The 16,789-nt window shown below is 40.6% G+C and overlaps 1 protein-coding gene across 6 annotated transcripts in view; it reads left to right on the top strand.

The window, feature by feature from the left end:
• Positions 1-13,324, top strand: part of FBXO47 (F-box protein 47) — a 29,176-nt gene extending 15,852 nt beyond the window's left edge. For all 6 annotated transcript variants that reach the window (XM_038754879.1, XM_038754880.1, XM_038754882.1 and 3 more), the window contains 6 exons: positions 1,653-1,761; positions 2,861-3,037; positions 6,580-6,726; positions 7,206-7,348; positions 9,553-9,712; positions 11,061-13,324. In XM_038754879.1, the coding sequence (XP_038610807.1) occupies positions 1,653-1,761; positions 2,861-3,037; positions 6,580-6,726; positions 7,206-7,348; positions 9,553-9,712; positions 11,061-11,170 (846 nt within the window). In that variant the 3' untranslated portion in view covers positions 11,171-13,324. The remainder of the gene's footprint in view (positions 1-1,652; positions 1,762-2,860; positions 3,038-6,579; positions 6,727-7,205; positions 7,349-9,552; positions 9,713-11,060) is intronic.
• Positions 13,325-16,789: the final 3,465 nt, after the last annotated feature.

The raw sequence follows: 16,789 nt of genomic DNA, 5'->3' as shown, positions 1-16,789 counted from the left end.
TCTTGTGTACATTATCTACTTGAAATGTGTCCTGGGGGTTTCTCATGATAGATTCTAAAATTGGAAGGTACACTTCAAATTCAGGGTTTCTATTTAAATGTTGAATAAGTTTGTAGCTGAAGAGAAGAGTAATAGAACATTGTCATCATAGAAATGTGTTTAACTGGAGGATATAGGGGAACATAGGTGGTGCATGGGAAGCTCATCTTAATTTTAGCAATTTGCCATGTGTTTTCTCCTGAAAATATGATTTCAGACCCAATGATGGGGGTGAGAACGGTTTCTCTTTAGCAGTAAACAGGAAAGTTCTGGGGAGATACATTAAAAGGATGACATTTATAGACAGATTTACTCAGAAGTGGCTCCTTTTCACCTGATTGCAATCCACAGTAGTAGAAAAGGTAATATCCAGATAAGTGGTGAAATTGCAACTGAATTGGCTTTTGGAAGAATATTCCGAGTGCTGAAACACTTTTCAATGTGCTGCATATTTTACCATTAAAATTTGTCTTTCGTAGTGTGTAGCGGCCCATTATTGTTTACCCTCATTGATAATTAGGAAACTTGATTTAAAGCCACCACCTTCGGTTAAGTCCATCAGTAGTGTTCATTGAGTGCCTTTTGTGTGCAGAGCACTGTCCTAAGCACTTGGAGGAGTCCAGCAGAGTTAGAAGACATGACATCTCCCTTCGAGGACCGTACGGTCTAGTGGGGGAATCAGAAACAAAATAATTCATAGATGGAGGAAGAGAAAGGAGAAATGGCCCGTCATTGGGTACGGACCATCTCTATGTGTTGCCGACTTGTACTTCCCAAGCGCTAGTACAGTGCTCTGCATATAGTAAGCGCTCAATAAATACGACTGAATGAATAGGTAGAAAAATAAGTGCTTATGTTGTAGTAGAACTAATAGTTTTTATTAAGTACGTACCTTGTGTAAAGCACTGTTCTGAGCACTGAGAGATAATATTGGGATCAGTCAGTCAATCGTATTTAGTGAGCACTTACTGAGTGCAGAACATTGTACTAAGCACTTGGGAGAGTACAATATAACGATATTACAGGCACTTTCCATGCCCACATGGAGCTTACAGTCTAAAGGGGAGGAGGAGAAGGAAGATGGAGATGAGGAACTATTACCAATGTATCAGGTTGAAAGCTGAACAGATAATTGAAGTTGCAGCCAGCCTGATTATCTACCCTAGCACCAAGAACGGTGCTTTTTATTTTATTTTATGGTACTTACTAATAAGCAAGTACTTAAATAGTAAGTTTGACCAACTTACTGTTGCTCAAATACTGTTCCAGGAATCAGGCATGTTCCCTGGCCTCCGACCTAAGAATAAAGGGGAGAGAAGGAACTGGAGAGAGGCAAATAAAGAGAAGTGAAACAGTAAAAATTCTAAAACAGACAAAAAAAAAAAAACCCTAAAATCAAGCAGGAGGGCTCTGTGGCTAGAGCCACGTGGAAAGGAGAGGGATAGGTTGGAGAAGGGATAGCCTGGAGTCAGGGAATATAGTGAAAGAGGATAGTCAAGGAGTAGTCAAGGTGGAATATGATGTGGTCTGAACCAGGGCGTTGGCCATTTGGATGGAGAGGCAAAAGCTGCATCTTTGAATCTGCAGTGCGTCTTTTATTTTCCTTTCTCTAGACCCTAACGGCGGGCTGGGACGAGCTGGAGTGCCATCGAGTGTATAACTTCCTTTGTGAGCTGACCAATTTACCCCGAAGGATTCAGACGGTCGTCAGCAGTAAACCAGGTAAAAAGCAGAAACCAAACCAGATGACTGTAAAGTGAGGGAAATTAGAGAAAAGACGACAGATTGGTATTAGCACTAACATTTGCCTGCCAACATATAAAAAAAGTTCAAAAGTAGAACCCATCAGAGAACAGAGATTTTCGACGATGCTGTAGTCATATAGCCTTGACTTTTAGTGGTGGGAGGGGGAAAAAATCCTGGATTTATTTTAAACCTTTGCCAATTGGTGGTGCATTTTCCTGCTCCTTCTAAGGACTTATCTGCATGGAGCTTAAACCAGTGCTCACTGCCAAAAAACTTGTTTTTAAATCCCAAATCGACACGTTTCTCAACAGCCCAACCGTGTCTGATTCTATTTTTTTCCCAAACTAAAAGGGAAAATTTTGTCCAAGGGTAAATTTTGTCGTCATATGAGTTTAACTTTCAGTCCAGTATTTTTGCCCATTTGATCACATTCTCATGTTTGCCATCCAAACAGGCCAGGAACCTCCTGATTGGCAACTAATGTCTGGATGTGGAGGGGGCTTACCGCTGCTCCACTCAACTATTTGTCAGTTTACCTGGTTGTCAGTTTACCCGGTTAGGCAGACGTGCTCACAGCTGGGATCCCAGTTTGGATTCTGGGATGGGACAAATAATAGATGGCCCCCAAAATAATAACCTCTTTCCCTTGTGCTCATCCAGTAAAGATTGTTTCAGCATCAAGAATTAGGTCTGTCCCAATCACGTTCATTTATTCCCCCAAATTTTTATAAATGAAAATTCCTTTCAGAAGCTATGCTTTACCCAGGGCAAACCCAGTCAGTATCTACTCATTTTAAAGTACCACATTTGATAACCTATTAGACCTTTCTAATTCAAACCATCCTGGGTCCATAGAAAATTGCAGTATAGATGGAGAAAATTTCAACGAGAGGGTCTGCAAAGTCAATAAATTGGGAGGATTTATTTATGATTTTATTTCCAAGCTAGAGTCTCAGATCCAAAAATCACTTTGAAACCTGAATGACTGAAACATTTCCTCGCGTTACCTACAAGAGAAGTATCTGAATACCTGTTGCATAACATTTCCCAAACTCTTGTCTAACTTCGGCCCTAGGAGGGGCCAGAAAACTGGAGTTACGAGTTAGATTGTTTTGTCGGAATGTCCTGCTCGACCATTGGCCTCATCGAAGTGATACTGCTTTTTGGCTAACCCGCATCTTAAAACCGTGGCCAATAGTGAATCAAGCACGATTGCTGTATATCATCTTTGGACCAGTCTCTCCGCGAGAGGGTGAGCAATTCTTACGAGCGTTCATTATCGTATTAAGTGCTAATTGAATACAGGAAATTATTATTAATAAATCTAATTCAGCCATGTCGTCGTTCTAATTCCTTTCACTTTATTTGAAAAGCATATTTAGCTGGGCCTCCTCTTAATGATTATACTGTATAACATGATTTTAACAGGTGCCTTTCCTGTTAGTTTATGCCACTTTCAAGCTTCCAAGTGGAAATTGTTTCCTTCAGAAATGAATTCACAGACCTTTGCAGTTTTCTCAAACTTATCATAAAAGCAAGGTCTCCATATTGTGAAATGTATTATATCGTATATAGATGTATGCATTGTCTATCATATACTTGGGAAGCAGCGTGGCCCAGTGGAAAGAGCATGGGCTTTGGAGTCAGAGGTCATGGGTTCAAACCCCGGCTCCACCAATTGTCAGCTGTGTGACTTTGGGCAAGTCACTTAACTTCTCTGTGCCTCAGTTCCCTCATCTGTAAAATGGGGATTAAGACTGTGAGCCCCCTGTAGGACGAACTGATCACCTTGTAACCTCCCCAGCACTTAGAACAGTGCTTTGCACATAGTAAGCACTTAATAAATGCCATTATCATTATTATTATTATTATTATTACAGTTCTTGTTAGCCATTATCATTATTATTATTACAGTTCTTGTTATTATGGTATTTGTTAAGCACTTACTATGTGTCCAACATTGTTCTCTGTCCTGGGGTAGGTACAAGTCAGTCAGGTCAGAAGCAGTCCCTGTCCCACATGAGACTCACAGCCTAAGTCGGAGGGAGAATAAATATTCAATCCCCATTTTACAGTTGAGGAAACTGTAGTACAGAGAAGATAAGTGACTTGGACAAGGTCTCATTGCAGGCCAGTGGTAGAGCCAGGATTAGAACCCATGTCCTCTGACTCCCAAGCCTGTGCTCTTTCCATTAGGCCACGCTGCTCTCCAAAAATAGGACAAAAATCATTTTCCTTTACATACTCAGATAATTGAGGCAAAAATATATTTTTAACCTGTTACATTGCTGATGATGCCAGAGTATGCGGCCAGTTTTCCATGTAGTTGGTGTAAAAGGAAATATAATAATAATTATTGTGGTATTAGTTATGTATCAAGCGCTGTTCTAAGTACAGGGATAGATGCAAGTTTATTAAATTGAACATAATACCTGCCCTACATGAAGCTCACATTCTAAATTAGAGGGAGAACATGTGTTTAATCCCTACTTTACAGATGAGGAAACTGAGGGATAGAGAAGTGCCTTCCCCAAGGACACCCAGCAAGCAATTTGCAAATTTTAGGATTAGAACCCAGGTCCTTCAACTCCCAAGGCCTTTCCACTCGGCCATGATGTTGTATATCATATATACTAGGGATTGTGCCTACGGTAGGATCATTTAGGATCATTGTTTTGGCCCCACTCCCTAGGATACCCTGACAGTTGGAACTCCAAAAGCTTCTTCCTTACAAAGTGGCAGGGAGAAAGAAGATGTTTGGCTAGGGCTTGCAGGAGCAAGGAGACTTAGGGGCAGTAATTAATCAGTTAATCAATATTATTTATTAAGCACTTACTCAGTGCAAAGAACTGTACTAAGTACTTGGGAAAATGCAAGAGAGTTAGTAGACATTATCCTTCCCCTCCAATTGCTTACATTATAGCCAGGGAGAAAGGCATGAAAATCAATTTCACATATGGGGAATTAACAGAGTTTAAAATATGAATGTAAGTGCCCTGAGCAGAGAGGGGGATAAATACCCAAGGGCTTAATCAATCAATCAGAGCACTGTGTGCAGAGCACTGTACTAAGCGCTTGAGTACAATACACCAGAGTTGATGTTTAGGAGATGCAGAAGTTCTGAGGTAGCAGTGGAGTAGGAATTAAGCACGGTATCCTAGAGCAGATATGATTTAAGCACTTAGTACAGTGCTTCGCACACACTAAGCACTCAATAAATACAATTAATAATAATAATATGATTTCAGAAGGGCTTTGAAGATGGGGAGAGAAGTGGTCTGCCGGATGTGGAGGGAAAAAGAGTTCCAGGCAGTAGGGAGGATGTGAGCAAGTTGGTGGCAAGAAAAAAGAGAAATAGGCAAAGTGAATAAGTTTCCTTGAGAGACCTGGTGTGTAGAACATGGAGGATAAGTAGAGGAGAGAATTGACTGCCGTAAAGCCAGTGGTCAGGAGTATATCCTTGATGCAGAGAGGTATAGGCAATGATTGTAGGTTTTTGAGGAGAGGAGACATGCACAAATTGATGATGATAAATAATAATAATAATGATGATGCTATTATTATTCTATTACTACATGCCAAGCCCTGCTTTAAATGCTTGGGTAGATTCAGGATAATCAGATTGGACACAGTCCCTCTCCCTCCTTGGGCTCAGAGTTAAGTTGGTGGGAGAAGATGTTTTAGAAAAATGACCTGTGCGGCCAAATGCAGTACGTACTGGAGGCAGGTAGGTCTGCAGGGAGGCCGACACAATAATCTGCATGGTGGCCGTTTGGAAGGAGAGGAAGGAAGAGATTCTGGAGTTATTGGAAAGAACCAACTGGATTTCATGACTGACTGACTGTGGAGATTGAAAGAGACAGAAGAGTCAAGGATAAGGCCAAGGTTGCCGGCTTGAGAGATGGGAAGGTGTTGTTTACAGTGGTGGGAAGGTTGGGGAGAGGAGGAGAGGATTTGGGAGGGGAGATGAGGCGTTCAGCTTTGGACATGTTGACTCTGAGGTCCTGGCAGGGCATCCACATAGAGATGTATTGGAGGCGTAAGGAGATGCGAGATGGCAGAGAAAGAAAGGCCTGGGCTAATGAGGTAGATTTGGGAGCCATCCTGATAGAGGTAGTAGTTGAAGCCATGAGGGAGGATGGGCTCCTTAAGGGGAATGAGTGTAGATTCCCAAGAGAAGGGGAATCAGAGCAAAGTCTCAAGGGTCGCCCACAGTTAGGGAGTGGAGGGAAGAAGAGGAACCAGTGACAGAGACCGCGAAGAAGCACTCAGAAAGCTAAAAAGGAGAGGACTGTGTCAGAGAAGCCAAGGTGACAGGGGCGATGTTCAGTCTTGTAGGTGGAGGGGAGAAAAGGAAGCAGTAACTTTCCTTTCATGAGTCCCACAGTTCAGTTGCAGTCTAGGATGGGGAAAAACTCAAGGGCTAGACTCAAGACTCTTTAGAACCTATTCCTTTCCTTCTACCCCAGATACTGGGCGTTTTTATAAAAGGTATTCAAAGATCTTAGGTCATTTAATTACCAGGCACTGGTAAGGAGGAAGCATTATCCAAAAGCAAATGTATTCCGTGTTATAACCCGCTGCTTCTTTCCTTCACTTAAGTGTTGTTGCTGAATTTCCTCACATAGAGACATTGAAAGCCAAACTGCAGCTTAAACTGGCCTTCCATTATAAAATTTCACGTAAAAAGGGTGCATTTAAATAACATGATTCATTTTCTAATTCATTTTCCCAATAAGGCCTTCCCTGAAAAATAACCCTCATTTTCAAGTTATTCTTGCTTCTGTTGTTCAGGGCTGTTGATTTGGCAGAAAATGACAGATGGACCAGCTGATGAAACCAGTTTAAAGAGCTTGGCCAGTGCCATTAAATTACTATATGACGCCAACGCTAAAGAGTGGACAGCAGATGATATCGTCACTCTTGTAGATGAATTATCAGGTAAATTGTTCTTATAGTGCTCCATTTAACTTCTAAATCTCTTACACTATTTTCTCCCCTCGGGTAACATTAAAAACCTTTGGAAATAGTATGTTTTGACAGAAGAAAAGCAGAGCCCCAAATTAACTGTAGACCTTCTAAACTGTCTTTGTGTCAGGAGTTTAAAAAGTTTAGTTTAGAGTTTGAAAAGCATGCATATAATCAATTCATATGCATGAATTCCCTCTATGTGCAAATCATGTAGTTCCTCAGTTAAAATCCTAATAACCTTTTGTATTATTTAGAAGAATATTCTGATTCCAGTTGAATTATGTAAATTGAAAATTTGAAATATTTTCCTGACTTGTTCTTTAAGCATTAATGTAGCATTTTATTTTTCACTATAATTAAGCAGTGTTATATGTATTTAAGTGTTCAGTATTTAACATAGTTATGGAATAATCATTATTCACTAAGTCATTTTTTTCCTTCCATAAAAGTGATTCCTCGTGAATGGCTCCTGGAGAATAATGCCCGTCTTCTTATTCTAAGTGGAAACAGTATCTGTTTCAGTTTTATGGCTAGTAAAGCTTTGAATGGACGGGCCTTTGAACTGGCCCGGCTGGTAATCTTTTTGGCTTTGGTAAGTACTGGGTAGAATATTTTCTAGTTTTATACCATGCTGCCTACTGCCTTCATCACTGCCTAAAAAACAGGGATTCTTCTTTCCTACTTAACAGAAAAGTACCCAAAACATAAATTATTTTGGTAGATGTAATAAAAAAGGGTAAACAAATATCTTCATAAACATCCCTCATTCCCTCTTCGCCTTTGTTTGCTACTTCATTCCCAGTTCCATGGATGTCTTAATAGTGTTGTCTAGTTAGCCAATTAATTTGAAGGGGATTTGCTTCTGATACTTTTTGTCAAAATTCAGCATGGAAGGACTCAAAAACGTTAGGTCAGTTTGGTGCAGACCAGAGATGTTTGCCATGAGATTGTGTTTTCCTGCATCCCTCCTAATTTGTTTAGGCATCTGCCTGATTAACAGCTGCTACCTGGGGGTATTGGTATCCCCGTGCTCCCGTCCATATTGTGCTACCAACGTGTGCCTTGAGACTGAGGGAGGGTGTGACTCCACGCACAGTCCATTTGGACAGAGAAATCCTCAGGATTCCTTCAGTGAGGTAGAGTCTCCAAATGGAGAGGGTGTCTTGTACCTCCATCTCGTCTATCTTGCCACTGACCCCTCGCCCACGGCCTGCTTCTGGCCTGGAACCCCTCTCTCCTAAAATTTCTCCCCTCCTTCAAATCTTTATTGAAGGCACATCTCCTCCAAGAGGCCTTCCCTGACTAAGCCCTCTTTCCTCTTCTCCCATTCCCTTCTGAATCGCCCTTACTTGCTCCCTTTGTTCAAATCCCTGCTCCGCCGCTTGTCAGCTGTGTGACTTCGGGCAAGTCACTTCACTTCTCTGTGCCTCAGATACCTCATCTGTAAAATGGGGATTAAGATTGTGAGCCCCAAATGGGACAACCTGATCACCTTGTATCCTCCCCAGCGCTTAGAACAGTGCTTTGCACATAGTAAGTGCTTACCAGATACCAAGATTATCATTATTATCCCCCCTTCCAGCCCCACAGCACCTATGTACATATCTGAAGCTCCATTCATTCATTCATTCATTGTCGAATTTATTGAGTGCTTATTGTATGCAGAGCACTGTACTAAGCGCTTGAGAAGTACAAATCGGCAACAGATAGAGACGGTCCTTACCCAGCAATGGGCTCACAGTCTAGAAGGGGGGATTTTTGAGTGCTTACTGTGTGCAGAGCACTGTACTAAGTGCTTGGGAAAGTACAACAATAAACAGTGACATTCCCTGCCCAAAACGAGCTCACAGTCTAGAGTTGGGGAGACAGACAGCATTACAAATAAAATTACAGATATGTACATAGTCAAATTACAGATGCACGGGCAGGGAATGTGTCTGCTTATTATATCTTACTCTCCCAAGTGCTTACTACAGTGCTCTGCACACAGTAAGTGCTCAATAAATAAAATTGAATGAACAAATGAATGAGTGAATGAATGAAAATGGAAAATTTGCTGGCAGCTGGATGAGAGGAAGAAGAGTGGAGAGGACAGAGTGTGGAGCAACAGCTGTTTCCAGGTAGGTGGAGGAAAATGTTCAAGAGGCCCATCCTCTCATCCATTTGGATGGAGATCAGGCTGGTCTGACCCAAGGATTTGGGGGATAGAAATCCTGAAATTCAGTCAATTAGTTAGGGATCTCAGGCCAGGTTTGGAGGAAGGAGTTTCAATACAGCTGCAAAAGCGTTCATCTTAAGTGTGCCTAGGTCCGTCCTCATTCATTTAGGTTTAGGCCAGAAAATTTTGCTCAGAAAAGTAGCCTTTCCTTCCTGCAAATGTGGCCTCTGTGATAAATTTAGAGAATGGTCATAAATATCAAAATGCTCCCCTTCACCCTAGAAGTAGATTATAATTATCAGTGTGGCTTAGTGGATAGAGTATGTTCCTGGGAGTCAGAAGGACCTGGGTTCTAATCCCAGTTTCGCCACTTGTCACTAGTACAGTGTTCTGCACACAGTAAGTGCTCAGTAAATGAATGAATGTAGTATTCCACTGCTAATAGCAACAACAAAATCCCTCCCTGTGCATGCTATTTCCAGAAACCAAAGAGAAAGAGTATGGAAAGTAATTATTTGTACAGTTGGGTGGAACATTTCCTTTAACTGGCATCAAACAATAGACTATACTGCAAAGATACCCTTCCGAGACCTCCTCCTGACTCGTATTTACGATAATCATCTGTATATTCCGATCAGGTCTGCGAGAAGGATCTGTATTGCATGGACTGGGCAGTAAAAATAATGCAAAGAGTCTGCAAAGTGTTTAGCACCCAGATGGAAAGAAGTAACTTCCTGCAAAGTGTGGAGAATGCATTTGCACGTATAATATTGGATATGCTGCAGTCGGTAATGTCTGGTGAGTATGCGTGCAGGCTGTCCACAAATGTACACTGACAATTCATTCTGTGGCCTCCTTGGATTAAGATGGAGTATTCTTAAATCTCCTTTGGCTCCAGAAGTGGCGTGGCATAGTCAATGGAGCACGGGCTTGGGAGTTGGAAAGTTGTAGGTTCTCTCCTGATTCCGCCTCTTGTCTGCTGTGTGATCTTGGGCAGTTACTTCACTTCTCTGTGCCTCAGTTACCTCATCCGGAAAATGGGGATTGAGTCTGTAAGCCCCGCCCAACCCGATTTGCTTGTACTCACCCCAGTGCGTAGTACAGTGCCTGGCACATAGTAAGCGCTTAACGAATACCATAATAATTATTATTATTACCACCTCTGAATGAAAGATAGAAGAAACTATAGGCTTTATTTTCATTTTCCAAGGAATGTATTTAGTTGCCCATTTTGGGGACCTCTGAGTAAAATCGGAAATTAGTTATAATGAAAGCTGGTTAGGTTGAAGAATTTATTGTCCTAGTGGAAAAGCATGAATTTAGTAGTCAGGGGATCTGGGTTCTAATCCCAACTTTGCCATTCATTTGCCTGCTGGGTGGCCTTAGGCAAGTCACTTAACGTCTCTGTGCCTCGGTTTCCCTATCTGTAAAATGAAGATTAATTATCTGTTCCCCCTCCTACTTAGACCATAGTGTCCGACCGATTATGTTGTACTTCGCCCAGCACTTCATGCAGTGCTTGTCACCTAGTAAGCTTTTAACAAATACCACAATTATTATTCCCTTGGAAAACCTTTCTAGTCTTAAGATTATAGTGATTGAATTCGTTGAACTGCTAGTTATAAGGTTTTCTGATGGAAGTGTATTATGGGATGTTTCTGGTGCCATGACTAACTTCTGATAATCACAGTAAAGAATGCTAATAGTAATGATGGTATTTATTAAGTGCTTACACATCCCAGGAATTGTGCTAAGCACTGAGATAGATACAAGATAATCAGATCGGACACAGTCTCTGTCTCTTGTAGGGCTCAGTTTCTAAGAGGGAGGGGGGAACAGGTATTTTATCCCCATTTTACAGATGAAGAAACTGAGGTACAGGGAAATTAAGTGACTTGCCCAAGGTTACCTGGAAGACAATCGGCAGGACCAGGAGTCAGATCTCTACACCTTTAGTCCCATGATCTCTCCAAGAAGCCACTAAGCCTCTCATGTGCATTTGTAATTGGTTGCTGATTTTTATTTTGTTAAAATACAGTGCTACCGGGAAAATGTAGAGACCTTGGGTTTCCAACAAATCTTATCTTTTTGTCATTAATTACTACCTCCTTCCCACTTCCCACTCATTTTTCTTTCTGGTGTTTAGGAGAACAGGAGGATGACGATAACAGCTTTTTGAATTTGTTCCATCTTGTGAATGCACAGGCTAATTTTCACAAGGAAGTCCTGTATTTGATTATGAACCCTTCTACTTAAGTAACCCCAAGGCCAAGATTTTAGAGACTGTCGTCCTTCTACAATTACCAAAGAATTGCTGATTCTCCATCGTGTCTTTCCAAACAATGTCCATTTAACTTTTTATTCTCCAGTGGTCCTGACATTTGAAAGTAAGGGCTTTTAGAGGTTTTAGCAGCAATGGTCACCCAAGGATAAAACTAAACAATATAATAGATGTCACAAAATATATCTGGAAAACTCAGTGCTTTGCCACTCTCCCTGTGGTGAACGCAAGGGCCAAAATAAACCTTAAGGGTTGTGGTTAGGTAACTGTCCAGTAAATCTATTACCACACCACTTCACCACAAGAACAGATTCTTCTTTGCCCAAATGATTCGTCTTGAGACAGCCCTAGCTCCATGGTGTGGAGTACAACTTTCCACCTAGTTTTGTTTATGAAAACATGGCCCAGAATGTTTGGTTAGGGTTGGCTGGGACTGGAAATGAACAGGATGTGGATGTTTAGGATGGAAGTTAATATTCGTAATTATGTCCCCGAGCCAGGGTAAGCAGAAACTACACATTCCCTGAAATGGATAGAGACTAATGTAAAATGAAAAATTCTGAATACAACTTGCAAAAGTTCCAAAATCTCGTGACGTGGTAAAAGTGACAAGATGAAAGTAAGAACTTCATATGTACACTGGAATTATCTGTCATAGATTTTACTGAATGGAAGTTCACCTGAATAGCGTGAGTTTCATCAGCTTTTTGTTGAAACTGCATCAGTTACTGACAGCTGGATTATCAAGGGAAAGTAGATAGATGGAAACACGCCTTTTGCTAGATTTTGGAACTTTTTTCATAGGTTTGTATTCACACGGCAGGTGCTCTGGAAAAAAAAAAAAAAGGGTATTTTATTTTACACAATCCTAATGAGAATCCCATCAGTTGAAGCCTCCAAAACGGTGGGGGTGGAAAAAGACTATTCACTCTATTGAATTGCCTGACGTTTCAAACTACTTAAAAAAATTTTAATGTTTAAGATTTCAAATTATATTTGAAATGAGTGTAGTTCTTCGAATCCTCCCAGTCTGATTTTTCACAGGGTAGTATGGATTTGCCACTGAAAATAAACTGAGGCATCAACCTTTTAAGAAGGTTTTCTTTTCCTTTTGCAATTGATCTTGCTGATTAAAATGAAGATATTTGGGGCACAGCTGACATGAAAGCTCATGGATGAGGCTGCTAACCAATTTCCAACTATCCTCAGCAACTGAAGATTCTGGCAAACACTTAAGCATTTTAAAAATGTAAGGCATAGAATGCTTTCCCATATTTTACTGATATATGGTTGCAGGGGTTCTTCTAGCAGTGACTTTCCCGGAGTTTCTTGTAGCCTCCTGGAGCTTGTTGACAAAATAATGTACTTCTTCCCGAAGATAGACTCAAATATATTCCTACTGTTACTACTATCACTATCATTAACAATACTTTCTTTACAAGGAAATTTGCAGTTGAATGCTATCTGTGAAACTGCAGGCTGCTGAGGGTGTGAAAATATAAAGCAGTGTCCTTCAAAGCTTTGGTTTAAATCAGTAATCTCAAATTACCACTGATCAAACCTTGCTACCAAACCACCAAAATATCCCTCCCTCAATTTATAATTTAACTGGTTTCAAACTACTAGGGGGTTGTATTTGGACTGCAATTTTAATCTTTTTATTATATTAAATGTTCCTTTAGCGTACTTTAGTCTTCTTGCTTTGGAATGCAAAACACATTTATTTAGAGATGTGCCTGCTTGAGGGTGATTTTTAAATCTTCATCCTCAAGAATCAAAAAATTCTGAACCCTTCGAACCAAAATTGTGTCACTAAAGAATTAGATAATGTGATGCTGGTTGGTTGAAAGATCAAATGTGGCACGTATTATTAGAATGCTATATTTAGATTTTGTTGACAATTTGTAGAATTTTGTGCAGAATCTGCTTTCTGGATTTGGTAGCTTTCCTTGGTAGTCCATGTTTCACCTTGTTCTTGTATGAAATTCCTGTATCCATTATATACTACAATAAATGGGACAGTTTTATGGTCAAAGTATATGTGATATAGAGTATTCGATGCGATTTTTCACAGACATTGCTCTGCAGATGTCTCCCTGCCCCTCAAAATCCACAGCGTTGCCCATTCCTCTCGACACTTTCTTTATGGTATTCGTTAAGTGCTTACTAGGGTGCCGGGCACAAGCTAATCAGGTTGGACACCATTCCTGTCCCACATAGGGCTCACAGTCCCCATTTTACAGATGACGTAACTGAGGCCCAGAGAAGTAAAGTGACTCGTCCAAGGTCACGCAGCAGAGAAGTGACAGAGCTGGGATTGGAACCCAGGTTCTTCTGACTCCTAGGCGCGGGCTCTATCTACTAGGCCACGCTACTTCTGAAGCAGAAACTCCCAACCACCGGCTTTAATCTCTAAATTAAGTGGTCTGCTAAAGAGTAAATTCAAACGGCCTTCTTAAACCTGTTCTGTTAGCCTGCCACCTAATTAAATCAGGTGGCCTCACTGGAAGTTTCACCTGGGACCAGGCCGAAAACTGTGCAGTAAAAGAAATCAGGACACAAGTCCCCAGGTTGCCTATTTAGCTGAAACATCCCCCAGAGAGGAGAGGTAAGATGAAAAAGAAGATATCAGAAAAGCTTCCCCTGTCAGACATGTGCAAAAAGGATTAAAAATATTAGGCCTTTTTTTCATCTAATGGCAAGATCTCCAGAATGCACTCCAGCTACCAAAAGTAGCAGCTGGACTTTTTTTTTTTTTTTTTTAAGTGAGCTGCTTGGTCACTTCAAGGCTCTTGAGTTCAAGAAAAATATTCAGTACTTATTGTCACTGCTTTCTTAAAAGTGAAATTTGTTTTAAAATATTGTTATGGAAAGCTTTAAATGATTGCAAAATATCTTCAAAGGTGTAAATATTTAAAATGAAGGAAAATATTTTAGTAAGGTATTTCCTCATATTAACAGAGTGGATTTCAGAAATCTAAAATATTTCCAGCCTGGTCTCAGTTTGCCTTTGATGGGTATTCGCTGGTTCACATGTGAGAATGAACTTTTGCTGGGTTAAAAAATCAAATATTTTGTACATAGGATAACACGAAGTTGAGACTCCCAATGTTCACAGTTTGATTTTAAAACTATGAAATAATGTGAAACATTTTCTTTTAAAAGCAATAGTCAACAGGAATTAAATATTACTGAATCCCATACTATTTTTCTCTCACTGTTAATCTCCAAAGGGTGAACATTCTAGTACTTGAAAAACTAGAATTCCTCTAACCAATTCTGAGATTTTTCATGTTTTTAAAAGCTAATAGGTTATTGAAAGTTATGAAGACTAAAGTACAGTTTCCCATACTCCATTCTGTTCCTCTAACCAGATGAGGCAGAATTTCTTCAAATGAAAAAATGACTTTGAATATTCTAAATACTTAATAGTTGCTTCTTGGTGAGTAGCTTTGATTGTTACTCACTCAGGTCTTGGTTTTTGCCTAAATTAAAGATGAGTAAAACTGATTTCAGAGTGATCATTCCAGCAATTATTTTCCACAATGTTTTGACTAAACATTTTTCTTCTTCCTTTTGTAATAATACTAATTTGGTATTTGTTAAGCCCTTACTATGTGCCAGGCTCTATACTAAGCACTGGGTAGATACAAGATAATCAGGTTGCATGCAATCCCTGTCCCACACTCGGTTTACGGTCTTAATCCCCATTTTACAGATGAGGTAATCGAGGCACAGAGAAGGTAAATTATTTGCTCATGGTCACACAGCAGAAAAGTGGCGGAGCCAGGATTAGGACCCAGGTTCTCTGACTCCCAAGACCGTGCTTGTTTTCAACTAGGCCATGCTGCTTCGCTAAGAAAATATTATCCTAGTTCTGAGAAATTTGATACGATATGGTAAAACTGAAACTTTTAAGTCCCATTTGAAGACAAGCAACATCTTCAGCCTCTTAAAAATAAGTGATTTTTTTTTTCCATTATCAAGAAGTGAGCTTTGCCAAGTTCAAATATCAAAAGTTTGGTTCAAAACTTCTGGCACAAAATTCTTGGTTTAAACTTAGCAAACAAGCCCTCCGGGGCCTATCCCTTTCTTAATATTTCTCCTCCCCCAAAATGTTCCTCATTCCTATTGCAAGTCAATCTCCCCTTCCCCACACAAATCGGCTGTTCTAATAAGAAGAGTGCAACACTATTTTCTGTGCATTTTCTAATCAGAAAAACTACTCCACATGACAATAAATTTTGACAGGAGATAACGAGTTTTATCAAAAATGACATTTTATATTACAGGCTTTACGACATTAACTGGGACACCATTTCAGACTTTCCCTTCTGCTGTCTGATTATTTTCCTCTCACTGTGGCCCTCGGTCCCACGCAGCACTGGATTCTGTCCTCTCTTTCCAGTGGATGTGCAGTTAAATGCTCCTGAATGGAAATGGGCCTCTTTAGTTGATGGCCATATCTACTCAATTGCAGGTCTCTGGATCATGCAGGCCAAAAGACATAGTAAGTGCTTAACAAATTCCCCAATTATTATAGGCCCCGGAAAGTTGAAAAGTGAAGCCCTGGCTTGTGGTCATCTGTGCTGACTTTGAATTGTGTGCAAATCATGGGATGTGTGCATTTTCCTCATGGATGGCACTAGGAAGCTTTTCACTGGGACTTTCTTTTCAGTGGGCAAATCTTTCTCAGTCTTACTGGCCAGATTTTATTTTTGAGCAGAGGTGCCAACTCCAAGGGGGCGATGGCTTTGTGAATTGGGCTCCCATCTTTGCTAATCCCAGGTCTCTGAGATTCCCATCGGGACTCTCTCTAATTTATTTTAGGGTCTGGCTCCCATATTAGATTTTAAGATCCTTGAGGGCAGGGATCATGTTGACTTTATTGTACTTTCCCAAGAGCTTAATAGTACTCTGCCCACAGTGGGCACTTAGCAAATACTATTGATTGATGGACTGATTGACAAGGCTGAAGGGACTGTTAGGTCTTTGAAGCCTGTCCCCTCCCCATCTCCCTTAAAATCCCCGTCCCTTGTTTGCCCCCGTACTCAATGAAAAGTTGGGCGCCTCTGTCCTTGAGCACAAAACAGTTTAAACAAGCCACAGTTGTTATAACTCCTATAATAAACTACATCACTTTGCCCCAGTTAGAGTAAAACCATAGATGCTGTATTTGGATGTCGCATCAGGTGTTTCATGGTGAAGTTCCATTTTAGAGGAAGGGAGAAAAGGAGAATTATTGCCCAGCTATAAGAGCTCATTGAATTCATGCGGAGAAGGAGTCTGCCATTAAAAGTTTGCTCTCTAAAAATAAATGAGACGTAAAGGAAATAAAACTGATGTAGCCGACGAATCCAGTAGGGCTGGGATTGAAAATTTTTTTTAAGTTTAACTCAAAGGTAAATTTACCTTTATTCAAAGTGCATCTTCTCTATCCTTTTCTTGGGGCAACTGAAGGGATGGAACAAGATGAAATAAGCAAAGTTGATTTTGAAAAGGACCTACCCACCTGGCTGGGGCTCTGGACACCCCATCGCCACTTAGTTTCCGACCCAGTGGCTTAAGGTGAGGGTTGGAAAGGACAAGTAGCA

This window comes from Tachyglossus aculeatus, chromosome 11 (assembly GCF_015852505.1).
Source record: "Tachyglossus aculeatus isolate mTacAcu1 chromosome 11, mTacAcu1.pri, whole genome shotgun sequence".
Classification (NCBI taxonomy): Eukaryota; Metazoa; Chordata; class Mammalia; order Monotremata; family Tachyglossidae; genus Tachyglossus; species Tachyglossus aculeatus.
This window is presented reverse-complemented; position numbering and strand designations above follow the sequence as displayed.